Here is a 27,961-nt window from a genome sequence, read left to right on the forward strand (position 1 = left end):
TAAGAGGTATAAAAACTAGAAAAAAGAAAAAACTATCACCTGGGGATATAATTTTATCTAGTAAACTGAAAAGAATCTGTGAAAATTCACTCACGAAGGTGACTGCGTTAAAGATAATATATAGAAATTAGCCACAGTAATAATATGCAACAATTGCAACAACAACAAATCAAATATCTAGAAATTGACTTAACTATGCAAGATCTAAATGAAGAAAACTTTAAAACGCTGGAGAGATATAACAGAAGTTCTGAGCAAATGGAAAGGCAAAATACATTCTCAAGTAATAAGACTCCACATAAAGATGTCAATCCTTCCTATGTTAATCTAAAGCTCAAAGTAAACCTAATACATAGGGTTTTCTGGGTATGAATGTGGGGTGCGGGTAGGCGGCAGCTAAAAAAACTGATTTTAAAGTTCCTAAGGAAAGATGAACAAAGACCCAGGATAATTGGGGAAAAAGCTGAATAAAGAGGAGAGACCAGACCCTGCCAGATAATAAAATGTATTATACAATAGTTACTCTCTATATTATTGCATATTACATAATAAAAATATGTATCATGTAATTATAGTTTACAACAGTGTGTGTTTATATATAAAATACAAATATATAGTGTTCTGTACATAAAGATATACATTAATGGAACAAAATAAAATGCAAAAGAAAAAATAGATCCCTCTAAAACAGAGAGTTTATGATATAATAAAGGTGATGCTTTAATGAGGAAAAAATTAATTATTCTATAAATGTGGGGATAATTTGTTAGTCAACTGGAAAAGAAATAAACTACATTGGTATGTTACACCTGACATCAGAATAAATTTCAGAAGTATTAAAGGTTTTAATTTGACATGAATAACAGCAAAACTCTAGAAGACATCATGGAGAATTTTTTTTTATAGTTTCAGAGTTAATAAGATCCTTCTGAATGTAACACAAAACTCAGAAGCCATAAAAAGAAAAAAGTTGATAAATTTGACTACAAATAAATAAAATTAGGCATGGAAAAAAAACAAGGAAAGTTAAAAGATTACCAACTAGTAAAACAATACTTGCAATTTATATCATAAGTATTGGGCAAATTTCTGTAATTTTCTGAAAAGTTTTTAGAAATCAGAAGTTAGCAAAATGGGCAATGATATGATGAGAAAGGAAAATACGAATGCCTCTTAAACATGTGAGAAGATGCTCAACTTCACTCATAAAGAGAGAAATGTAACTTACCCCACTGACACATCATTTCTCATCTCTCCAGGCTGGCAAAGATAAAAACATACGATAACATGGTGTGCAGGTGAGGGGCTGAGGAACTGAATGATGCACAAGAAGGACCACATTCCCAGAATCCTGATACCAGAAATATATGGACATGTCCATTCTGATGTACTGTTGACAGCACTGAGTATGAATCAGAAATGTGCTAGAGCCAGATAGTAACAGCTTATAAGAGGCAAATGCCCATCTCTTAACTCTGCTGTAGTCAGCGATGTCATGTTAGTAGTTTGAAATCACCATGCTGAGAAGTATTTACACCACAGAAATTGGCAAGGTTACAAAACAATCCCCCACCCCCTCCAGAGGTGGTTGTTAAACATTTATGAGCACTCCACTACTTATAGTTTCTGAAGTCTCTACCAGTTTAATACATTGAAAGTGATATATTGCTTTAATCTGCAATTTAAAAATTATAGATGAGGCTGAGCATTTTTTAGATTATCTGGAATTGTATTTGTAATTTTTCAGTTGGGAATTAGTCATGTTTTTACTGATTTATAAGAGCTCTTATATATTAATATCTTCAAGAACATACTCTCGTCGGCCAGGTGCGGTGGTTCACACCTGTAATCCCAGCATTTTGGGAGGCTGAGGCGGACGGATCACGAGGTCAAGAGATCAAGACCATCCTGGCCAACATGGTGAAACCCCATCTCTACTAAAAATACAAAAAAAATTAGCTGGGTGTGGTGGCGTGTGCCTGTAGACCCAGCTACTTGGGAGGCTGAGGCAGAAGAATTGCTTGAACCCGGGAGGCGGAGGTTGCAGTGAGCCAAGATCGCACCACTGCACTCCAGCCTGGCGCCTGGCTACGGAGCGAGACTCTGTCTCAAAAAAAAAAAAAAAAGCAAAACAAAAAAAAAGAATAAACTCTCATCATATTTGTAAATATTGTCTCTATTTGATTTGCCTGTTAACGTTGCCTATAATGCCTTTTTGTGAAATAAACTTAATTTATCTAAAGACAAATCTAAAATTCATTTCTTTTGTGATTTCTCCCATTGCCTGTGTGCTTTGCCATCCTCTAGCTCAGTTACATCTTCTTCCACAGCATAGACAACTCACAGCCTCCACGGCTCAGACACACATCCTTCTGATTTCTCATATTTAACCTTTTTAATCCATGTGAATTTATTTGATGTATGTCGGGTTCCTTAACTAAATTTTTCCTGCACTACTTATTGATAAACCTATCCTTTCTCTATTGGTGCACGATGCTTTTTTTCTAACTGAAATTTTATTGAGATAACTATAGATTCACGTGCAGTTGTGATGGTTTTCGATAAAATAATAATAATATAATAATGATGATAGCTAATATTACGTTTAAAGATCAGAAAGACATAGGAGTGTTTTAAGCAAGGCAATGATGAAGTCAGATATACACCCTGAACACTTTGACCATGGCTTGGAAGAAGATGAACTGGAGACAGGTTGACAGTGTCTGGCATATTACAGGTGTTCAAAATATGTTGAAATTGCACATGCAAGTGGGGAAAAGAGGTGGACGCTGTTGGAGCTGCACACATCCTCGCCTCCTTTTAATAATAAGCCTCTGTTGTTGGGAGTTTAACAGGGAGCTGTGATGGGTACTGAGACTAAAAAAGATGGCATTCTATTATCAAGTTACATTTTAGTTCAAAACATAAGACTTAGAGTAATGAAATAACTGAAGAGTTTAAGAAGCAATGTAAGAGAATGTCAAAAAGAAATACCTACACTGAACAAAACCGGTTTTGGCTAATCTTATCGCCTTGGTTCAGGACCCGTTTCTTAATCTCACAGGGTTTTTATTAACAGTGGTGAGACACAGAATGCCATCGATTATACCTGACATTTGTCATCAAAGTTTCTTTTATTTATTTATTTATTTGAGATGGAATCTCGCTCTGTCGCCCAGGCTGGGATGTAGTGGCGCAATCTTGGCTCATTGTAACCTCTGCCTCCCGGGTTCAAGCTATTCTCCTGTCTCAGCCTCCTGAGTAACTGGGACTACAGGCGTGTGCCACCACACTCAGCTAATTTTTTTGTATTTTTAGTAGAGATGGGGTTTCACCATGTTAGCCAGGATGGTCTAGATCTCCTGACCTCATGATCCTCCTGCCTCAGCCTCCCAAAGTGCTGGGATTACAGGCGTGATTCTTCATTGATTATTGAACTTGCTAACTTTGTCTTATACATCTGCTGACTCTTCCTACAAGTCTTATCCAAGTGGTTAATTACAAAACCTGGGATGAAGGATTAATGCTCTGCAGGGTGGCAAAGAGACAGCCATCTTGCTATAAAAATCACATCAGTGTTATTTCATCTTCAATGCAAAGAGAGATGCCTATGCAAACTTTTAGCTGAATGTTGAGACAATTCCATTGTGTTTTTACTTTGTAAATAAAATGCAGAGCCATATTTTAGGGAGTCAGTGCCTTACTCATTTGGCAACTGGGGCTTCTTGCAGATAGGTGTTTTAAAAGCTTTGTCAGGAAATTGAATAAGCTTTGGTTGAAATTCTTTCATTCAACTGTGAATATCTGCATGGGTTTAGGGTCAGAGAAAAAGTGCTTTGTTCTAGAGGCTGTGTGATTTTGTAGCCAGTTAAGCCCCCACCTGTTCCATTCGTTCCTGGATGCTTTCCCAGAAAGCACATAGGCTGAAATCAAACTTCTTAGGAAATTTCTGCCAAACCACTTTTACTACTATCATTTCTACTCTGTCTGAGACACTCATTGGTCAGTCAGAAAAGGGAACAAAAGTTGTTTGTTACATGTGCTTAGCAAATCTCAATGACTATAAACCAGGACCATCACAACGTCCAGGCTAGATTCTTTATTGTATAACTTGTTCAGGTATTTAATTTTTTTAATATTATAAGGCAAGTTTGAACTTTCAACTGCATTTCAGGAGATTAGGCATCTATATTACCTGTTTCTATCCAAGATTATTCTGAAGCTCCAAGATACTTAGCATGGCCTTGTCTCCCCACCTACCCACCTCCTTTTAATAATAAGCTCATGCTAACATCGACATTATGCTCCATGCTTTGGGAAGCATGCTTTGTCCTCAATATGGTGACAAATAGTCAGAAATTCCCTCCTCTTAGTTTCTATCCTTCTTGTAGTCAAAATATTTTAGCCTTGTCCTTCAACTTCCAGCCATTAGAGGGCAAGGGTGCTGCAGCTAACAAATTCTGAGTCTTGCTTTGAGAAACCTGAGTGAAGCAAGTATTTTTCCAATTACACACTATCTAATTCAATTTACATTTATTAGAAAAACTGCCAGCTATTTCATGTTAATATTGACATTTTCATAAGTACTCGCAATTAGAATTCAAGCTGAGATTCCAATAAATCTCTTAGATGTTTTACACTTACTTTTCCTGTCTTTAGACTTTGCAAAATATTTTTAAGAACATGTTTGGAGGTCATTCAGCCTCTAGAGAATTTATACTGTGTATGTAAAACAGTTTGGGCTGAGAAAAAAATATTACAAATGGCAAAGCAATTGAGGACAACTGCAGAGGCATGCCAACTTCTGCAAAAATAAGTGTGGGGTATAAAATTCAAAATTTTAACAAAGTTAAATGGAGCCATTAGTTTTTCACTTTATGTAAAACCTCATCCCACAGCTTCCTTCGATAGCAAGCCCCCTGACTGCATTCAGAGAACATTTCCTGACTGCCTTTAAAATGTAGTTCAACTCACCCACGTCTTTTAATTTTGCATTTACATGTCTTTGTATGAATTGGCCTGCATTTAAAGAATGTCACATGTCTCTTTGAAGACGTGGCAATGGACTCCAAGTGGCTTGTCAACCAAAATAAAAAGATGTCCATATGCTAAAATCTTTTATTCATCAAAGTGCTCATTCTATTTTATTGTCTAAAGCGTGGCTTCCTAAAGTGAGATCTAAAATGTACAGTATAATGCACTCCTTGGTTTGTGGATGATAAATACTGTCTACTTCAACTTTAGAATAAAGTCTGACTTAAGGCATATCTAGAATATTCATAAATACAACAAATAATATTGCACTATACCATCAAGCCTTTTTAATGACATTTATTTGCATATGCCAATTAAAAGCCTAACAAATAAAAATGCCTAAGGGAGGACAAATACAGGTTTTTCCAAATGGGCAGAGGATAAGAAGGTAAGCTTCCATAAGGCATTCAGGATGTGCTTCTCGCAATGTAAACAGCTCCTGCTAAGGCAGTCAGGAACCGATGTGTTGTTAATTCCTCAGTAGTTCTGAACCTCAGCTACACGTTGGCATCATTCCTGAAGCTTTTTTTTTTTTTTTTCAAACCCAAAGCCCAGGCTGCACCCTAGACCAATTAAACCAGAACTTTCCGGTGTGGGATCCAGGCATCAGTAACTTTTAAAGCCCTCAGGTGACTCCATGAGTGGCCGAGGCTGAGAACCACCGCCTTAGTAAGCGTTAGCCACCCCCAGCAGGGGCGCAGCGCTGAGCGCCAGCGGTGGGACACAGCTGCAGCAGCTCCACTGACTCACAGCGAGGGGCGGGGCTCACAGCAGATGCGCTCAGCTGACAGGTGGCCGGCGGATGCACCTGGCTGTGCTCTTGCGTTGGGTGTGCCTGATGGGACCTTGCATGGAGACAGCAGGTCGGGCAAACCTGCCTTGGCAGCCATCAGAGAAGCTTTGCTTTCCCACAACTGGGACATCTGGAGAAACACTTCGCCGTCCCCAAGCTCCTCGCCTTCTTAAGCCCTCTGCTTCTGCCAAATAGGTGGTTCACCATAGAGTGAGCCTCTTGCTCTCAGGCTTTTACACACTTTCTAAAGTGTCACCTCACTTGTAACTGTCTCCTCCTGCTGTCCCCAGAGCCTTCTGCCGCACCTGCTTCTACCCCTAAAGACTGCGCCCACCTCTCCTCTCCCCTCTGCTGCTCTTCTGGGAAGCTGCTCCCAACCCCACTCTTGCTGATTTCGTTCCTCCCCGCATTTTTCAGATTGCTAATTTAACACATCCCAGTCAATGACAAGTCCTGTATGGCTGCACTGAGCTATTAGTATCTCTCTCCTTGTTGGTGTTAAGCCTTTCGAGTTTGAGTCTTCTGTTGCTAACCAGGCAGCAAGCAACTAGAAGCACAGCAATGAGTCTTCCACGTCTTTGTAATTGCTCCCTCATCGCTGCCCCTGACCCCAACTGGAACTGCTCCTTGCACATGGTTGATGCCCCATAAATACTTGCTCCTTGGTTTATCTTGCACTTGGATCAGTACAGTAGCCTCTGATTAGCTGGTCTATCCACATCTAGTCGAAGCCCTTCTCCACTCTGTATGTTGTCGCCAAAGTGATTCCTCCACTGCAAAATGTAAAAGATCCAGGATGCCCTGTAAACATGCTTCTTTTGCTTTAAGTTCTTTAGTGCCTCCCCGGAGATCTTTAACAGGGTCTGGGAGGCTCTCTGGGGCCCACCCACTGCCTCCCCAAATCACTGGATTCAGCTCTTTCCTTTCTCCCTCAGCCCACCCTGCTTCAGCTTCCCTGGTTCTCTTCCCTGCTCGCTGTGCTCCCTCCTGCTGCAGGGCTTTGTATGTGCTGTTCTCTATGCCTGAGTGTTCTTCCTTCTCCTCTTTCCCCTTAGATCTAGCGCAATCATCACTTTTCTGACTTCCAGACTTGCCAACTACCCCATTCAATGTCTGGACAGCGCCATGTCCACCCCCCCACCCGCCACCCATTGTAGGATGTGATGCAGCTGTGACTTCACATACATTTGTGTGGTTTTAGGATGAATGCCTGTCTCCCTTGCAGTCTGTGAGCTCCGTGAGGACTGATGGTGTCTATTATAGCTCAACATTTGATTTCCAGTTCCTACTATAGCTCCTACTATACAGAAAGTACTAAGTCAGTGTTTATTGAGTGAATGAATGAATGATGGATGGATGAGTCACTAGTAGAAGAAGAAAAACAAAATGTTTGACTGGACACTTGGTTTTGCAGATCAGGGACAGGACAGCCATGTTTTGGTGCCACTGCACAGTAGAATGCACAGTGGCAAGCACCTGTAAGTGGCATAGCCAAGTGTCAGAATGCCTGTCACACCCACATCCTCTCCATAGTCCTCTCTGCCCCATGCTGAGTAAGTCGTCCTTGGTGACATTGTAGTAGGCAAAAATGATGGACCCTAAAGTTGTCCATATCTTAATCCCTGGGACCTGTGACTATGTTACCTCGTATGGCAAAAGGAACTTTGCGAATGTGAGTAAGGTTACAGACCTTGAGAGGGGAGACTATGGCGGATTATCTGGATGAGCCCAATCTAATGACGTAAGTCCTTAAAAGTGGAGAGCCCTTTCCAGCTAGGCTAGAGAAATGAGATGGAAGAAGGAGAGGAGTGAAGCATGAGAGGGGCTCAATCCAAGGTTGGTGTCTCTGAAGATGGCTGAAGAGAACTGAAAACCCTGGTGCAGCCTGGCCACTGACACTTGGGTGCTGGATGTGGCTCTAAGTCTCAACAACTTCTAGTTTCCATGTGACTTGGCTGTGCTGTGGGTTACACACTTCCCATGGGGCCTGGCTCTTCCTGGCGTTTCCTGGTCTTCACTGGCCTGCCGTCCTTTTGTCTTCACTCCCACAGTTCTCCTGCCTGCTGGCTCCTGTTACCAGAGGCGAGCTGAGTGAATCGTAAGCCCCTTGTAACTAAGGTAGCCTCATGCAACTCCCCCTTGTTGGTGGTTTGATCTTAACCACCCCTCAGCCTCTCTGGGATCACCATCCTGGTCCATAAGAGGGGACTGAGGAGTGCTCATAGCTACACCAGGGGAGGCTGTGAGGGCAGATGCCCCAACATGAGGCAAAGCATGCTAACCTGCTACACGCCACATGCATGGCTGCTGCTGTTTGGTGGTGGTAGCACAGGTGGCAGAGGGTTGCATTCTATTCTGGCTCCAAAATCCCTTTGTTGGTTCCTCCTCTCCTCCCTTGCCCCCTACTTCACCCATCTTGTTTTCTGTTTGCCTGAATCCCCAGGGATACCCTCGGGTCTTGCTCACCCCTAGAAGTGGCCTTTGGTCCTAAAAACTCCTGTGACTCCTTCTTTAGGAGGACACAGGAGTTTACATTTACCCAGGACAAATGTATTTCACAGCATATCTCTGAAGCAGGGGCTTCCTGGTCTTCCATGCTCCTGGATGGTTTGCATCAGCCTGGCAGAGCATTCGGCTCTGGCGTGCCTTTCTCGTTACCCCTTGGCGGGGGAGAGGGTGCGTGTATATGACTTTCCAACCCAGGGCCTACAGGAGCTTAGGTTTCCAAGTAAATAAACACAGGACAAATGTATGCCAGCGGGCTGGGATCAAAACACATCTCCAGCTGTTGGGAACACAAAGAGAAGCAGTTTCCTTAGAAACGGGTTCCCAGGGGAAGGAGTCTAGTGAGGCAATTTGAGACCACAGCAGAAGTAGACCTGCGGGTTCAGGACCCAGTATGTCCTGAGCCCCAGGAAAACAGCAGCCCCTGTGGACTCCCTGAGAAGAGGAGCTCCAGGTCTGTAGGAAAAAATGGCCCCTTTAGGTCATGTGGAGCCAGTAACAGAGCCAAAGGGGTAGGAGCATCAATACTGAAATGTGTTCTGGAGAGTTTTAGCTTCCAAAGCACTTCTGTGTGGAATGCTCAATTGACTCTCCAACAACCCTGTAATGCAGGCAAACTAGGTAATATGGTCCCATTGTACAGAAGAGACAAGCAAGGTTCACAGAGGCTAACTCCCAGGCCAAGTCACCCAGCTAAGGCAGCTGAGAAGGGAATATAAATACACCTTATCATGGGGCCCTAGCTCAGCCTGCAATTGGAAGCTAAATTTGAACTAGTTGAAGACCAAGAGACTAACTTTCTTATCTTCACAGATTTGGAAAACATAGATATTTACTGAAGCACTTAAAAAGCAGATAATCCAAAGCCCTCTTCATTTTATTTATTTACGAAAAATGATGCTTTAGGAATAGAGGCGATGCCTGAGGTTTCTTTCATTCACAGGACAGTCTCAGCTGGTCAAGACAGAGTGGAAATTTCCATACACCAGTGTTTCATATGTATACTTTCAAAGTTAAAGGACGTTCCTAGTCCAAAACTTTCAAGTAGATTAAAATGCATAGCTTTCTAAAAACCTTTGCTGACTCTGGCCAATTTTCAGACTTCTCCAGAATCCAACAGGGCCAACATGATTCACTGAATTCTTTATGAATTAAGAAGCTGTAAATTACGCATCTTTTCTTTTAAACATGCATTACTTTCCACACTTTACAGCCAAGCCGAATAAATAGTGTCACAGAGGCAGTGTTTTCTCTGGGAAAATTTTCTCCCTTCTCTTCCTATTCTTCAAATGGAGAATGGCCTGGTGAAGTGGCAATAATGGTTAGGGCAGGAGCCCAATTTGACATTTTTGAGAACTTGACGTGTGTTACCAGCCGGGTGAAAATGACAGCACAAGAAATCCACTTTCATGGAAGCTCTGAGATTAGAAAAGGAAGAGGTTTCAGCAGGAATAAGATGCCCTCCCTCATCTGGAAATGACAACAGTTGCTCTTCATTAGAAAAAGCTTTTCATCATTCATTCTTTCATTAAATATGGTCTGTGTGCCAGGTATTTCCCTACACTGGAAATAAAGGAGGCTGGACATGAGCTGGCGAAGAGTCTCAGGTCCTGGGATGTGTTCAAGTGTGCCTGGGTTCAGAGGACCCTCACCCCCAAAAAGGAGGCAGCCACTTCAGCACTGGGGAGTTTCCAGCTATGGTCAAAAAGAAATGAATCTAAGACAACTGCCTTTTCACAGTATGGCTGCTAGAAGCTGAACTTGCATCTATGCGAGCACTGATTCATTTAAAAAATGATTTTCCAGCAAATGCAAAGAAAGAAGAGTTTGAAAAGAAATAGAAAGTTTAAGAAAACCTAGTTGTTCCCAGAAAATAAGGAGTAGCTATAAGATGCTTGCATATTTGAAAACAAATTGCTGTAACAGCGACGTCTTTGTACAGATGGACAATGTTCCATAAAATGATTCTGCTTCAAAAGCATGGGACTTGGCCTAGTCCTCTTCTCCCTTTACCCTTCAGGAGGTAAAAACGTAAGGTCTGAGTGGGCAAACAGCACCAAGGTGGAGTCAGGAGGTCTGGCTTCTCCTCCTGGCAGGGACTTTACCCCACCCCGAATCCCAGGCCTATTTCCACACCTGTAAAATGAGTGTCCTCATCCTGCTTGGAGTTCCTGCAAATCCTAGGATTTCTTTACTCTTTCCATTTTCTTCCAAACCACCCTGCCTCACAAGATGATATTATTTCACCCCCAGAGCAGGCTCAGAGGCAGGCACTGGCTGCTCCCAGCTGTATGCTAAGCAGCTCTGTAAGGCTCAGGGCCAGGAGCAGAACTGTCCGATTTTTGGCAACTGGATAAAGCAAGAGGCTTTGGAGCACTGAGATCTGGAACGATGTGGTAAATCAGCAGACCCATTTCAGGCCAGCACCCAAGACCCTGTGCCTGCGGTGTGTAGGGAGGGACCTCTGACGGGAGGGGTGGCCTGCGAGGAGGGGATAGTGGGCTTCTCACAGCTGCCTGTACCCCGCTGAGACACAAACAACACCCTCTTTTGAGTCAAACAACTGACCACCCAGGCTTTGCCAAAATGAGGACAGACCCTTCTGAAAGGGGGCAATTTTATTTCAAGGGTCTAATGGGATCAAGGAGATGGAATTAAAAGTTTCAGCTATTAAAAAAGGCAATAAACCATCTTCTTCCAAATAAACAAACTATCCTTTGAACAAGAAGACAGCCTTCTAACCAGGTCAGGGTAGAACCAGATCATGAAGGGGACACACTCCCCCCACCAGCTCTTCTCTCTTGAGTTCCCTGGGTTTCTGCTGTGCTGCTTTGGGGAGCCCTGTACTTTCCTGCGGGGGCCTTGCCAAGGATCAATCTCATGACCTCATCTGACATAGATCCTTCCTGAACACAGTGCTTACATTTGGAAAGGGGCCCCTACAAATCTCTAAGGGCAGAATTCCAAGCAGGGAGATCTCCCTACAATCTCTCAAGTCACATAATAAAGGCAGTTACCAGCTCTTCAAAAATATAAGACTTACCCCAACTACCAACTTTCAACATTTTATGACCTTTTTAAAAAAACTCCAAACCAAGCCAGGTGCGGTGGCTCACATTTGTAATCCCAACACTTTGTGAGGCCGAGGTGGGTGAATCATTTTAGGTCAGGAGTTCGAGACCAGCCTGGCCAACATGGTGAAACCCCACCTCTACTAAAAATACAAAAATTAGCCGGGTGTGGTGGGAGGTGCCTGTAGTTCCAGCTACTCAGGAGAATGAAGCAAGAGAATGGATTGAACCCTGGAGGTGGAGGTTGCAGTGAGCAGAGACCTCGCCACTGCACTCCAGCCTAGGCAGACTCTCAGAGACAGAATGAGACTGAGACAGAGTGAGACTCTGTCTCAAAACAAAAACAAAAACAAACAAATAGAAACTCCAAACCATATTTTTTCCCCTCACATTTGCCACCTTTCTCTCTAATGATTGCAGTTTATTATTTCTGTGAGTGTGTGAAGACTACGTCATATGAAATGATTTACAGGATGGCAACAAAAGCTTGACAGAGCAAAAAAAGCTAGATCATTTCTCTCAACTCTTACATTAATATTTGAAGAGCAGTGTTCATAAGACGTGTTTTTGTATCATTGGTTTTTCAGCGTTTTCTGCTATCCTTTGGTCCTAACTTTCTTAGCATGAGGATTGAATCAGAACTATGAAAGAATTATCTGGATTAAATGGAATGTATGCTGTTTTTAAAAGAACATATAGCTATATTAATCAAGATCCAAAACAAATAATGAAGATAGAGAAGACATTATTCTTCTAGTAAGTGGTTCTATACTACAATTACACATCTCACTGAATTAAAAAAATATGGTCATATTTATAACCTATAGTTTATTTTTAAATTTTTATTTTATTTATTTTTATTTAAAAATTGTTTTTTTGAGATGGAGTACTCTGGTGCCTAGGCTGGAGTGAAGTGGCATGATCTCAGCTCACTGCAACATGCACCTCCTGGGTTCAAGAGATTCTCCTGCCTCAGCCTCCCAAGTAGCTGGGATCACAGGCGTGTGCCACCATGCTTGGCTAATTTTTGTTTTTTTAATAGAGATGGGATTTCACCATGTTGGCCAGTATGATCTCCTGGCCAAGAGTGATTCTCCTGCCTCGGTCTCCCAAAGTGCTGGGATTACAGGCGTAAGCCACTGTGCACAGCTTCATAACCTATAAAGAAATAGATTAGGGTTTGGCAACAGAAAAAAAAAAAAAAGCCACTTCTAAAATAGATCATCAGCGGAAGAAAATAAAAACAAAAAACATATCACCAAAATACTTCACTGAAGCCTTAGGCAGTGGATGAAATACTGAAGGTGAGTGGAAAGCCATGGGTCTGGTGTCGTCATCCAGTCCTAGAAGTTAGAGACACTAACTTCTCTGTATCTCAGTTTTCTCTACTCTAATAATGGATTTGAAAACACGCACATGACACTGAGGGGACATCATCCCTAAATGCTCCCAGCCTCTGAACATCCACTTCTATTAGGTTTTTAAAATGAGATGAGGAAGCAGCCGTCCTGGCCGTGGCCCCGAGATTAGGTGCTTTCCTCCAGCGGCCAGGCTGCTGCGGAGGGCATATCAGCAGTGGCTTCGGCGCTGGGCGATCTTCCAGCCCTGGGAGCGACACATCTGAGTGATCCTCAACACTTCCTTCTTTTCTGCTTGTGCCCGGAGACAGCCCAGGACGGGTCCGGGTGAACCCCAAGGGCTCTCTCAGACAGAGACCAGGATTTCAGCCTACTGGGCACTAAGCTGTCAACATCTCAGTATTTCTCAACATAGTGATGGGAAATGTCCCTTTCGTTCTAGTGCTGAAAGAAAGACATGCAACTCCACACGCCATTTTTGTTACCAACCTCTGTGCTGCGGAAATAATTACTGGGTTCATCCCTTACGGAGCTGAGGGTCTCAAAACAAGTCCAGAGAAAGCAAACAATTATTGCTGCAATGACAGGGTTCTATCGTGCTGTGGTGGAAGGAACACAGACCTTGAAGGCAGGGGATGGTCACAGTTGTGTCCTTACCTGAGAGACGACTGTGGCAAATCCCACAACCTTTGGAATCTCAGGGTCCTCATCTGAAGACACCTCTCCCTCCCCGGGTTGCCATGGGACCTGAATGGGCTGAGGGATGAGAAGGGGCGCTGCCACCCTCTAACAGACGCCCCCAACACCTCTGTTCCTCTTAACCATGTCAGTGCTAGTCAGGACTCACGAAAGACTGTTTCTGCTCTGGGACCCCAAACCTAGCGCTAAAGACAACTGAGCAAAGCAAAATCAGAAAATCATTTGAGGAAATGTTCATTAGGGTCTGGGTCACCTGGAACCAGTTTCTCTCGCCAAGACCTCCTTCCGGCGGAAGCACCCTCTCTGCGCCACGCTCGGTGGAGGCGCCACGGGAAGGCCGCGGAAGGGGAGAGTGAGCCTCCTCTGCTGGCGGGACCGCTCTCCGGGCGGTGGGGAGACCACCTTTTGCTTGCAACATGACTTACCAGGTAGCGCTCCTCCTGCCTCATGCTGGGGGTGCGGATCATGTGATTCTGTTCCCCTCTCCAGTCTCCAAAGCGACGGAAGAAATAGTTAGATAAGAACCGGTTGACGGGGTCTCTAATGATGTTGATGTAGACAGGCTGGTCTCCTCCAAACCTAATACACAGGGACACAAACATGGCGTTCGTTATAACCCATCACTGCAGGAGGAAAACAGGGTCTACTTAGACATCTCCCCTCGAGGTGAACTTATTGAAAGACGACCTCCGGTCTGGCATGCTGGCTCACGCCTGTAATCCCAGCACTTTGGGAGGCCGAGGCGGGCAGATCATGAGGTCAGGAGTTCCAGACCATCCTGGCTAACATGGTGAAACCCCGTCTCTGCTAAAAATACAAAAATTAGCTGAGCGTGGTGGCATGTGTCTGTAATCCCAGCTTCTCCGGAGGCTGACACAGGGGAATTGCAAATCGCTTATGGCTTGAACTGGGGAGGCAGAGGTTGTGGTGAGCTGAGATCGTGCCACTGCACTCCAGCCTGGGCAAAAAGAGCGAAACTCTGTCTCAAAAAAACCAAAAACAAAAAAACAAAACAAAAAAAGATGACCTCCTATGCTAAGGTGCCAATGACACATAATAAGCAAACAGTGTTTCCCAATAGACATTTTATTATTGTGCAGGAAATGGGAAGGATGATACCTGTTCCAGGTACCTGTTGAGAGGCTGTGAGGACATTTCATAGTATAGCAAGGTACAAATCATGCCATTGTACATGTTAAGGAAGAGATGGTGTCTAGTTTTCTCACTAGGCAGTAGGTTTCTTGAGGATGGGGGCCACTCTTTATTGGATTTAGTATTCCCAGTGTCTGGCACAGAACTCATGGGTACCCAGTTGGCCCTTGGTGAATGTTTCAGTTGATTGGTAGGTTCTGAACTGCCTTGCTGGGTGAGACAGCACTTCCTCTACATTGTAATTCACAGTCCTGGGTGAGGTGCTCTGCAGTAAGCGGGTGAATAACAGCCAGTCTTCACTGAGCACTTGCTATTCACCTTGTTCTAAAAACCTCATGCAACCAGCTAGCTGAAGCCTTATAACATGTCAGTGGAGTAGAGACCATAATTATCCTAATTTACACTTGGAGAAACTGAGGCAGGAATAGGGTCCACATCTTGTAGCTGAACTAGGATATGGGTCCAGACAATTTGGCTCTAGAAACTGTGCTCTTAATTATGGAAAGGTGAATTACAGAGTTGAGGAAAGTTTGTGTGGGATATCAAGAACGAAAAAAAAAATCAATATAATTAACTTCAAGTGATATCCAGTGGCTTTAGATAGAAATAGAGCAAATAGCCAGGTGTTTCATGTTAATTCCTTCCATGAAAGGATTAGACAAATGCACTAAATCCTGGCCCAAGAACAAGGTCTTCCTGAGGCAAAGTGATGAGGTTGGCTGGATTTGTCTTAAGAATTCCTTCTTTTTCCCTTTGAACTGCTTGAAACCAGTAGCCCTGAGGAGTCCGGGGAGAGTGCCCCAGTCACTGTGCAGAAGTCATGCTCTGGTGACCTTCTGAGGGGCCTGCAGACTTTTTTAGCCCTATGATCTTGTGACCTTCTGAGGAACGTGCCTGGACATTCTGTCAGGGGTCAGAAAGAGGTAAGAGAAAACTGACAGGACCCCACTCCTGCCTCTCTCCAGCTGGCAGACTCCGTTCACCTTTCAAAACCCAGCCTGCAGTCACATTGCATGCCTCAGCAATCAATGCCCAACCGAGGGTCCATGCCTCCTTCCTCTATGCCCCAGGCCCTCTCTTCTGCACTGTGTGGAAATGTCTGCCTCTCCCATCAGACTATGGGCCTCCTGCAGTCAGGAGCAATACCCTGTAGCTCACTGTGTGGCACACAGTAGGTGCTCAACAAATGATGACCGAATGAAGAAATGAACATCTGGGTGTGTGCCTCTCGGTCGTTAACGTTTCTTCCCATATCACGGGCTCTGTTGTCAGAGGAAAGGCATAACAATCCACCCATCCTTTTTGTGTAGGAATTCATATAATGTGGTCCCTAGTTTGTCTGCATTTTTAAAAAGAATCTTCAGAGAGAAGAATCCAAAGGAATGACTGTGACATAGTGGAATTGCAGGCACCAGGACACATGAAGGATACACTGGAGCCTGTAAATGCTACCACACTGACACTGCTCATGGGAAAGTTTAGCCTTGCAGTGTGAATCTTGTTAGTTCTCAGAAATACACATTCATGCAACTGGATGAACAACTAACTGGAGTCCCAGGAGTTAGCTGTGCCAAGCACTGGCTCACTACTGTACACAGCCCAGATTTATCACCCCTTTAAAATTAAATTGGGTTTCATATCTATGATAAACAGCAACCAAAGTAACAAAGCTAGGGACTAGGAAGACAAGACTTGCATACCAAATATGCACCTAATCAGACCCTCAAAATTGCTTCATGCTTTTAAAATCCTCAACTGTTCTTCTATGCTCATGTAAAGAACGACTACTAGTGCTAGTTAGCAGAACTGCCCAATCATGTGAATCCATGCACAGCTTCCCATCAGGAGATGGTTCTCAGCCTCACAACTGCCATCTCTGATCAATGGCAAGAGAAGTAAGGACTGGCATGTCTTGATGAGCATGGAAGACTTGCTCTTGTTTGCACATTGCAACCCAGTGCAAGATTTCCAGAATAATTCCCCAAAATGGAAGATGAAGATCCGCAGCAGGGCATAATTCTCTAGGAACTGTAACCGCATGGTTCTCATTCTGAGAGGCATTTCCAAACACCTCATGCTGAGCATTTTCATCAACAACTGTCCCACTCTGCTACCTCAATCAATTAATCAACTCATCAATATTATTAGTCACTTCTTCAATAGTTACACAAAACACTTGGGGAAAATTTTGTTCTGTTTTGTTTTTTTGAGATGGAATCTCCCGTTGTCCAGGCTGGAGTGCAGTGGCGCAATCTCGGCTCACTGCACCTCCACCTCCCAAGTTCAAGTGATTTCCCCTTCCTCAGCCTCCTGAGGAGCTGGGATTACAGGCGTGCACCACCACGCCTGACTAATTTTTTTGTATTTTTAGTAGAGACAGAGTTTCGCCATGTTGGCCAGGCTGGTCTTGAACTCCTGACCTTGTGATCTGCTGGCCTTGGCCTCCCAAAGTGCTGGGATTACAGGAGTGAGCCACCACGCCCAGTCTGGGTGAAAATTTTTGCTATATTTTCATCAAAATTTGAAAGGCATTCTTCCTGAGGTAACAATTATTGCACATGTTAAATCAAGACTTAAGACCAGAATTATCCTGGAGAACTAAGACTATTCTGTACTCCTATTACAGCAGAGATTACTGTGATTGGAATCTGCTTTTGAAAGTGTATCTCGTTCTTTTAAGAAATTCTGGTAAAATACATATTTACCCTTTTCATAATTTTAAAGTGTACAATTCAGTGGTATTAAAACATTCACATTGTTGTGAAATCATCATCACCCCCCATCTCCAGTGCATTTTCATCAGCACAAAGTGAACTCTGCTTATTCAACAAAAAAATCCCTTTTTCTGCTCTCCCCACCCTGGTAACCACCATTCTGCCAAAAGCCTATCTCCTTTTTAGCACCTGGCCTAGAAGTATAAGTTATCTTTGTGCTGCTATCTACATTAAAGGGTGAAAAATACCATAGGCCAGAGGCACAGGACTTTGATTCTTGTCAGTGAGGGAGGAAGACACTTTGAAGTGAGAGAAAGGCCATCATGGAAAAGGACAGGACCGTTTGGGGACAGAGTAAGGTTAGTGGCTGAGGCGGGGAAGGGTAGTAGAGCTGACTGTTTTTTTTGGGAGGGAGTTTCACACTTGTTGCCCAGGCTGGAGTGCAGTGGCGCAATCCCTGCTCACTGCAATATCTGCCTCCCAGGTGCAAGCGACTCTCCTACCTCAGTCTCCCAAGTAGTTGGGATTACAGGTGCCCACCACCACACCTGGCTAATTTTTGTATTTTTAGTAATGATGGTGTTTTGCCATATTGGCCAGGCTGGTCTCAAACTCCTGACCTCAAGTGATCTGCCCACCTCAGCCTCCCAAAGTGCTGGGATTACAGGTGTGAGCCACTGTGCTGGGCCAAGCTGGCTGTGAAAGCGCTCTTTGCTGGAGCCTGTCACAGAAAAAAGAGCCTCTGGGAAGTCACTGATGTCCAGTGGGGGCCAGCATGGCAGGGAGGTCTGGCCTCTGTCCTCACACCCCCTGCAGTGGGCACTTCCATCTCCCCTGCCCAGGACTGGACCCCTCACCCCCCACCACTGCCCATCACAAAACACAAGCAGAGGAGACAGCTGTGCTCTGCTCTCCGGTCTGTCCCAAGGCAGAAGAGATGGAAACATTTGCTGTGAGAATCTGAGACAAATGGGGAAGGAGGTGGGTCGTTGGGTTAGGGCTCCTACTCGGAGAGGAAAATAAATTGACAAGGCATAAAATAAACAGTAAGGAATAATCAGGAAATGAGGTGGGCCGAGGGGAAGTCCAGATTATATTCGTCCCTGATGGGCCAACACAACTAGTGACCCATGCAGCAGCAGAGATCCACTCCCCATAGAGGGAAAAGCAGAATTGTGAGGTATAAAGTGCCATTTTAGGAAGACGAGCCCAGCCAGGGTTCACATAGGGAAAACCCAGAGAAAACTCGCCCTTGTATACAGAACTTCTGTGCTGTGTTTAAGTTGACAGAGACGGTGTTAACTGCTAATACCAATTTTTACTTTGGTGTTTTCTTCAGAGTTTGCAGTGTCTGTCACATGATAAGAGATTTGAAGGGCACAGGATTGAAATGGATCACTTGGCTAAGAAGAATAAAAAACAAAGTCAACATTTACAAATAAGAGGTGGAAACCAAGTTGACTTGTGGAATTAGCGAAGTCTGATTTGTTTTGTTAAATGATGCCATCAGAGGGCAGAGTTTGTTCACAAAAGTCGATATGAAAAACACTGCTCACATCAGCACTTGAGACTTCACTTGCAGGGAAGAGAAAAGGTGTCCAATACACACTCCCTTGCACATCGCACTGCGCTGCTTTTCTGGTGATTGACTTATTTTCACATTTTTGTCTGTTTGTTTTTGCAAGTGACTGTTGGCACTGGAGCCACCATCTGAGATACATGAGAAAACAGAAATGGACGCAAAGGAAGAGAGGGGTCATGGGAGAGAAAGAAAGAATGACATGTAAAAAGGTTAAGGGAAGTGGTGGCTTGATATTATTTAGCTTATTGGTGTTTCTTATAATGCATTTAGACTATTTTGATAACACTGGGCTCTGAGGCAAAGCTTCTTAAGGTTTTCCCTGCAAAAGCACATTTGGAAGAGTGAGGGGCATTGTGGATTGCAAAAATATTTATACTCCCCCAAAACATAAAAGCATAGAAAACAAATAAGATTGGGGGCAGGGGATAGACAAATTTGGATTGTACTTTGTCACAAGGCTTTCTAGTGTGTAGATCTAAGATAGATTTGGAGGGATGCTGTTGATGATGGAATGTTGATCTTTTTCAGAAATTGCTTCCTAAAGTTACTCTGAAGACTGGGAAAAGATACATGCAATCATAGTATGCAAATACTGAAAACCCTACTGAAGCATCCTAACAAAGAGAAGCATCTTTTAGGCTAAGGTAGTTTTGACTCAATTCTCCAGATAGTCCAGGTGAAAAACATTCATCTGGCTTGAATTTCCAGGGAGATCTAAAACTGTGTGAAAGAGCAACCCAATGTGAAACTCAGGAGTCCACACCGAAGCTTGAGATCTCATAGAGCTAGTTGTGCGTAAGTCCCTGGGCAGGAAACCTTCCCTGAGGCAAAACACCTGATTGGTCTGAACCAATTACTTCCCATCTTTGGATTCATGAAACTAGATATAGTCAAATGGTTCCTTCTAACTCTAAAAAAAAGAAAAAGAAGAAACAGGATAAGAAGACTATACGGTGAAAAAACAAAATAGGTCAGCTGTAGAAACACCAAGTGCTCACAGGATAGCATTTTACATGACTCATGAGTGTCTAAATTTCAAGGTAAAATGCCATCTTTAATGAGATTTAAAAAAAAAGAAAGGGCAATTAGTTATGGTATAATGCCATACCCTTCAAAAGTTCTGAGCATTTGTGTGCAAAAAAAAAGTGTAGAGAGAGAGGCCTGACTTTCATGCTTAAAAGTCCACTTGCCAGCAAGTATCATGCAGCATGTTAACGATGTGCGATGGATTGGAAATATCAACAAAGAATATTAGGTTACAGTATCAATTCTTCTCATGGGAACCTTATTATCCTGAAACAAGCAATACCTCTGTCAGCAGTTGTAAGAGTAGGTTTCTTAAGATCCACTTCATTATCTTTATACCTTATCATTGAAAATACATCTGAAAATTATTTTTTAATGTATGTTACGTTCCTTGGCTGGGTGCAGTGGCTCACGCCTGTAATCCCAACACTTGGGAGGCTGAGGTGAGCAGATCAGTTGAGGCCAGGAGTTTGAAGCCAGCCTGGCCAACATGGTGAAACCCCAACTCCACTAAAAATAGAAAAATTAGCTAAGTGTGGTGATGCATGCATGTAATCCCAGCTACTTGGGAGGCTGAGGCAGGAGAATCACTTGAACCCGGGAGGCAGAGGTTGCAGTGAGCTGAGATCGTGCCACTGTGCTCCAGCCTGGGCAACAGAGTAAGACCCTGTCTCAAAAAAAAAAAAAAAAGGAAAAGACTAAAAAGTATGTCAAAGTCCTCTTACTTAACAAGTCCCAACTTAGTTGTTTTTCTCTGTCAATTGCATATTGATGGAGAAATTTTCCTTAAATAAAGCAATTCCCTTAAAGAAGGAAAAGCTGATTTTTAATGTCCCATGATTTGTGAGTGAAACGATCATAGTCTTGTCATATATTAAAGTTCAAATGATCATTCTCTTCCTTTTTATGGAAGTCTGGTAGCTAAGGTTAGGCCCTGGCATGTGGATGTGAAGAGAGGAGGAGGCGGTTCCTCCGGAGTCGGTTTTGGCTTGCTATTGAAAACAGCAGAGCTGGTCAGGCAGTCTCTTGTTATTTCTGCCTAAAACTCTGACTGCTGTTCCAGTCCTGTCATGTCCATCCTGGGCTGCACTACATCCCTTTCAGTTCCACTCCGCACTGCTCTTCTGCTGGTCGCTGTGCTGGGAAGAGCACAGCCGCTCACTTGTCTAAAGCTGACCCATCCCTCACATCCCTGCAGAAACACCTTCCCTGAGTCCTTGTCCCTCAGGGAGGTTCGTGCCTCCCACTTCCCCTAGGAGAAGCCCTGTGACCACCTTCTCCTTAAAATCCATCATACTTTAATATAAGAACTTAGAGTTTCCCGAAGGCAAGAGAAACATTTAATGTTGACTGCAGAAGCCCAGTTCTCATGCAGTGTATAGAAGAAAGGACTCCATAGATATGTGTTTAATTGAGCAAAGTGAAACTGGGGGAGGAGAAGCAGAGCCCAGCCCTGCCCTCAAGGTGTTGTCATAGAAACCAAGTCAGGAGCTGGGCAGTGGGCTCGGCTCGAGACGTCTACAGGACTGCCTTCTTAAGTGCCCCTTTGAATGTCTATAGCATCTGATACAGTTTGGCTCTGCGTCCTCACCCAGATCTCATCTTGAGTTGTACTCCTGTAATTTCCCTGTGTTGTGGGAGGGACCCAGGGGGAGATAATTTGAATCATGGGGGTGGTTTCCCCCCTACTGTTCTTGTGGTAGTAAGTTTCATGAGATCTGACGGTTTTATCAGGGGTTTCCACTTTTGCATCTTCCTCATTTTCTCTTGCCGCCACCATGTAAGAAGTGCCTTTCACCTCCTGCCATGACTCTGAGGCCTCCCCAGCCATGTGGAACTGTAAGCCCAGTTAAAACCTCTTTTTCTTCCCAGTCTCGGATATGTCTTTATCAGCAGCATGAAAACGGACCAATACAGCACCCTTCTCTGAGAAGGCCTTTCCTTCACAGGTTCAGAGCATCCCTATATGGTAGGGATGACAGAACTGTCCCTGTTTTACAGATGAAAAATGGAAAAATGGAGACCAGCAAGAGGTTGAATGGCTTCCAAGAATCATGACCAGTAGGGAGGCCAGTTCTGACACTAGAGGTCCTGACAGCCAGGCCAGCACTGTTTTCTGTAGACATGGTATCTTCTAAAAGGATTTATCATTTTTTTCCTTTCAGAATTAAAGCAATGAAGACTAAACTCCTGTACATGTGTTTGATGGCAGAGGCCGTAACAGAATATGGCCACCATGTTGTGTTCTGCTAACCTAATTAAGATAGTGGCCACGGCTTCTAACTTGTGTTTCATACTACTGTTCAGAGATAATTATTTAAAATTTGTGGCACTGCAATCTGTTTGGTTGTAAAGCTTTGACCTATGAAGCGAGAAGTGTTCATGAATGAGGTTTGAGGACGTCAGGGGTGACTTAGAAGGAAACACACTAGAACAGCAAGAATCAGAGAAGCAGTGCTTTTCTCTTTGCAAGTCATAAAACACAATGCCTGAAAGAGCTGACAAGCCTTGTTATCTAATCATGTCTAATAATATGCTTGTGGCCTTCTAGAATTAAGAGGCAGGGCACACACCTCGGACAATCCAGTAACAAGCCACTTTATAAATGTGGTTGAAAACACACTCCTAGCTGCCCAGCATCTGGCTCTAGGTCACTGCAGAAAATTTGCAGGTGTCCTGTTACCATCCCAGGGAACTCTGGTTATCAGGAAGGCCCAGGAAACTTCAGGGAACACTTGCTTTGAAAGATAAGGCAGCAACTCCTTTTTTCTGCTTAATCACTTGCTTTACTGAATTTCATTCTTTGCACTTAATTTGCCCAGGAATTGCTGCACAGCAGGAAAGTCCTTGCAGGGCCGAAATTTTCTTCCAGCCAGGTGGGTAGTCAGGCACCCTGGACCAGGGCAGCAGCTCCTCCAGAGCCAGCCTCCCTGGTGCCTGCAGGAGCCACTAGGTCGGCACTAACTCACAGATGTTGCTTGCTGCTCTGGGACCTTCGGTGCTCTTGGGTGGACCTGCAAGGCACTGTCATCCCCATGTTAAGATGACAGAAGTGCTGTCAGATGGCCGACAAGGGAGGCCCGGGGGTTCCAAGGCTGGTCCCCAGCAGATCTGCCTCTGGAACCAGTGATCTGTCAGTCATTAGACAGCAGCTGTGAGTGCAGACTTGGGCCAGCACAGGGAGAGCGGGACACTAAGGGCCATCAGCTCAGGAATGAGGCACAGTGACAGTCAATCTATGCTAATGGACCACTGGGGAAGAGAATACTCAGAACTTGAAGCTAGTAATTTAACAATAGAGAGTCTAAAAACCTAAATGTGAAGATTTGTATTGTTATCAGAAGACCACAGCTGCTAGGGAAAAAAAACCTCAGGATTCTAAATACCTCCCCAGCATCAAACATGCAAGGCTTAGAAAATCAAACGGTATACAGTCATGCATTGCTTAATGTCAGGGATACATTCTGAGAAATGCATCATGAGGCGATTTCGTGGTTGTGCAAGCATCATCGAGTGTGCATACACAAACCTCGATGGTGTAAGCCTATTGCACATCCATGCTGTATAGTATAGCTTATCACTTCTGGGCTACAAACCTGGACAGCACGTGACTACACTGAATACTGGAGGCAACTGTGACACAATAATAAGCATTTGTGTATCTAAACACAGAAAAGATATGGTAAAAATACCATAATACAATCTTATGGATTAATATGTATATGAGGTCTGTCATTGACCAAAATGTCATGATGTGGCACATGACTGTGTTAAAAAGATAGACAGAGGCTGGTACTAGCTCTTTGGATCCTAGAAATTACTCATTACTCTACCACTAAATTATTCCCAGAGTTCTGTGCAGGTTCAAATTGTATAAAAATGTGCAATAAAATATTAATGCTAAAATACTCATCTCCTGACTTCTTATTTGTTTCAATACAAAATCTGATTCCTTTTTAAAAAAGAGTTATTAGGTCAAATGGCTTCTCATTAAAAAATAATTCCAAGTTTTTATAAGATTTAAGACAGTAGTCCAGGAAGAAATGACGTTTCTGTTCAAATATTTCAAATTTTGATCCATCCGTAGCAAAAATAAATGGATTAAAAATGTCTGTTCAAGGGCAATTGTACTACCTTGTAAATAAAGGTGGATTTCTGAAGTAATTGTTCATTAGAAGAAAATGAAAGAACCATTAAACTGGAAAATGTCTTACCTTGAGAAGTTGAGGAAATGAACGTGTCGAGTGAATAAATAGGGCTGTTCGGCAGTACTTATATTTTTAATCAGTTCCATCTATTAAAAAAAGTACAGAATTAGCACATATAGGATCTGATTTACCAAGCCACATTAAGTTAAAGGTTATCTATCTGACTCTTTTTATTCCCACTTATTACGGCTGGACCAGAGCCAAACAGCTGGACTTTGTGCAACATTTATGAAGTTTTACATAAGGCTCCTTAGTGAATAAAACAGTGCTATCCAAACTGAAGTCCTGTGCCTCATTTAGGCATGGTAACATGCCTGTTACCATGAAAGCATTTTGGCTGGAGAAATCAGTGTGTTGCTGCACTAAGATGTAAATAAAAGAATGCCTTCTGTCCCCTCCTTTAAAGGCAAATCAAGGAAAGAGGTTAGCCATTTTCTTATTCTATAATGATATTATTGGGATCTACAAAAATATTGAAACAGGTGCTGCGGAATTTAAAAATGGGAATAAAATGAGGTGCTACTTCATTATTCTCCTTGTCTATAAAATTTATAAAGAAAATATTTTATAGGAAACACGTTAAACCCCCAAATGTCTTGGTTTGTGGTGGGTGGTCATCTGAATTATTTATTTGCAGTTATTGGCAAAGCAAAAAGCAGTTTATATTCATATAAACTAACTTTTATGGCCTTCTGGAACATGTCATGATACAGAAAATATTTAGTAAAATCTGTTAGAAATTCCAAGCATTCTTATGACTCCCTAACTTCCTGAACTTCTCTTTCCCCAGTTTTTCTAATTGGCCCCATCAAAACAGACGCACGGTGGAATTTTTAAAAAGCACATTGCAGCTTGCTACTTTGGATGAATGTCAGAAGTGCAGGATTTCATGTTTTATGAAACAGTTCAAGTTGAAAAACTGGAAACAAAACCAGTCATTCACATGTTAACCGCAGTAGCAACAAGAACAATAAAGAGTCTGGAACTCCAGGCTTGTCTCAAGCATGACAGAAAACCCGAGCCTGCCTTGTTCCTTCATGTCTGACACAGGGTTGACACATATATAAGTGCTCGATAAATATTTGTTCAATGAATTAACTCCAACTAGCACACGCTTTATAGATTATTATGCTAGGATCTCAGTGTGTAAACCTTGTAATTAGATATTGGAGCTCACAATGATTGAAGGAATGAAATTGAATTTTAAAGGTAAATGACTCTCAGTTCACACACCCTGTGCTTCTGTTAGTCAGTGGCAGGTATGAGTGAATAATGGTCTGTCTGTCCTCGAGCTTCAGAATAAAAGGAAATTGAATCCTGCCTCTTTATCTACTGTTTATCCTCAACACACCACCTGCAAGTGCTTGTTTTTGGTAGTAAAACTTCCTGCATGGTCACATTGTTAATTTTGACTTTTGATGGATTTGCTAATAGAATTACTGATTTAGAGACATACCCATAGGTAATTTATCCCTGAGGGTGCCTGCTTGGAAAAATAACTCTTGACTGTGTGTCTGTTTAATGTAAAGACCAGTAATGCTTTCATCTCTAGATTATTTTATTCAGATATTTCTCTGCACACAGAAGAGTCATACAAGAAAGCCCACTAGTCCTGTACAAGAAAACTGAAGAATAGGTCAGAAGGAAAAACATTTTCTTCACATATTCAACATTATATTATATTCTCTAAACACATGTCAATGTGTTAAATTTAATGGAAGAATAGTAGTAGTTAGATTTTGAGAACAGTGTCATAATAGTCATAAAGCTGTCTATTTCACAAGGAAGAAATGGATTAGCAGTGACAATGTATAACTCTCTCTAGACGTATCTTTAAACATAGAATGAAGGCACTAATGCTCATGTTTATTGCATTAGCACAGTGAAGGCAGAGGGTACATTTCAGCTCTCAGTGGTTTGATCTTCGCAAGTGCTAAGACTCTCCTTGTTTCTGGTGACAAGCAGTCATCTTCTGAACTTGTTGGTGCCATCACTTGAGGTCTCTCGCCTGGTCCTCCCGCCATGGCCAGCAGCCTGCCTCTTTCCTCGCCTTAATCTTGTTTGCAGGAGAGTCATCGGGGGTGAAATGGCACCACCTAAAAACACCACCAAGACCACTTCTCCTTTCCCGGCTCATGCATGACCATTCCCAGCCTTTATTCTGATTCCATGGCATAAATTCACTCATCATTCATCCAGTATTTATTAGACACTGGAGATAAATACAGGAATAAGGTGGGTGGGAAGATGCATGTAGAAGACAATGGAGTATGTCCCAACAGTGCCCTCCAATCCACCATGGCCACAAACACACTTAATCCTCACCTATCTTTACTCTATCCAGCCTCATCCGTCTCTGGATGGTCTGGTTCAGGTTAATGGTGCTCGGCGTGCTCCTACCTGTGATGCAGCTCTTTCCTGGACTTCCACATTCAATTGCGTGTTCAGCCGTGTGAATTCTACCTGTGCTATTTACCTCAACTGGCTCTCAGGACCACACATGCTGTGGTCAGCCAAATGACAGCACTCCTTGTTCCTTCCTCACACCAAAGCCTGACCAAGTCCAAGCTCAGGTTTAAGTCCCCTCTTCTAGAATGTTCTTCTGCTACTCCTTGTGTGTCTAAATACTAACCACTCTTTACCTCTGGCTAAAATATCTACCACCTCCAAGTAGCCTTCCTGGATAGCCCTTTTCATTCAATATCCATTGATATCCCCTCTGTGTCAGGCAATGTACTGCTCGGGGTTATGGCTATGGAGATGATGGGTTTGGTCCTTGCTGTTAGGAAGCAGAGTCTTATGGGTGAGGTGGACTAAGAGGCAGGTACAATCATGTGATAACTGCCATGAGGTAGATGGTAGATAAGTGAGGCACGTCTTTCTACCTTCAGATGGGGAGGTAATGCTTCCCCAAGGAGGTGTTCCTGAGTGGTCTGGAAGGGCCTAGAGGAGTTAGCCCAGAAAGAAAGGAATTCATGGCATTGCAAAAAATCAAGAGCAGATACAAAAGGCGAAACATAAAATGACACGACACCAAGAAACTGCAGGAGTTCAGTGTGCCGGAGGTGTTCAGTAATCCGAGATGGGTTCAGCAAAGTAGCAGGTGAGACTAGAGAATCAGGTAAGAGCTGGATAATTGAGGGAAGTGCAGATCACAGCAGGAATTCTGACATTTATTCTGTGGGTGATCACTAGCCAGAAAAGACTCTTTTTTCCAGATCTGAGGGCAGGGTGGAGAATGTGAAAAAGGGTGAGGATTAGATACAGAAGCTCAGCCAGGAAGACTGGGCGATAATCCCAATGGTAAATGACAATGGCATGAACTGAGGTGATGGTTTTCAGTATGGTCCCAGACCTCCAGCATCAGCATCATCTGGTACTTGTTAGAAATGCAAATTCTCACGCTCCACCCCAGACCTTCTGAATTACAAGGAACTCTGGGGGAAGGGGTTCCAGCAGTCTGTGTTTTGCCAAGCCTTCCAAGGGATGCTAAGGCCCAAAAGTGTGAGAACCACTGAACTAAGTCAATGTAAGTAAGACAGATGAGGAGGTTCCAAAAAGGTTAAAGAGGTGACCACCTGGCAGTGGAAGGGAGGCACGGGGAGTGGCCGAGAGAGCTTCCTTCCCAGATTCCTAGCTAGAACAACTGAACACGTGACGGTATCCGTTTGTGGAGATGGGCAATGCTGGGGAGGAACAAATTTGGCTGCAAACAAGGGAGTAAATGGGCTTGGTTTTGAACATGACCTTCCACGGCACTCTATCTGAACATTTTGCAGGATATGCACTTTCTACATTACATTGAAGTTGAGTTTGTGC

At 43.3% G+C, this 27,961-nt stretch overlaps 1 protein-coding gene across 1 annotated transcript in view; it reads right to left on the minus strand.

The window, feature by feature from the left end:
• The window catches only part of UST (uronyl 2-sulfotransferase), a 324,327-nt gene that overhangs the window by 98,420 nt on the left and 197,946 nt on the right, over positions 1-27,961 (minus strand). Inside the window, exons 4-5 of the mRNA XM_064360586.1 lie at positions 24,149-24,228; positions 13,886-14,039 (exon numbers count right to left, since the gene is read on the minus strand). Coding sequence (XP_064216656.1) covers positions 13,886-14,039; positions 24,149-24,228 — 234 coding nt within the window. The remainder of the gene's footprint in view (positions 1-13,885; positions 14,040-24,148; positions 24,229-27,961) is intronic.

The sequence above is a fragment of the Aotus nancymaae genome, unplaced genomic scaffold, assembly GCF_030222135.1.
Source record: "Aotus nancymaae isolate 86718 unplaced genomic scaffold, 86718_ANA_hifiasm-v0.15.2.pri h1tg000040l, whole genome shotgun sequence".
Taxonomy (NCBI): Eukaryota; Metazoa; Chordata; class Mammalia; order Primates; family Aotidae; genus Aotus; species Aotus nancymaae.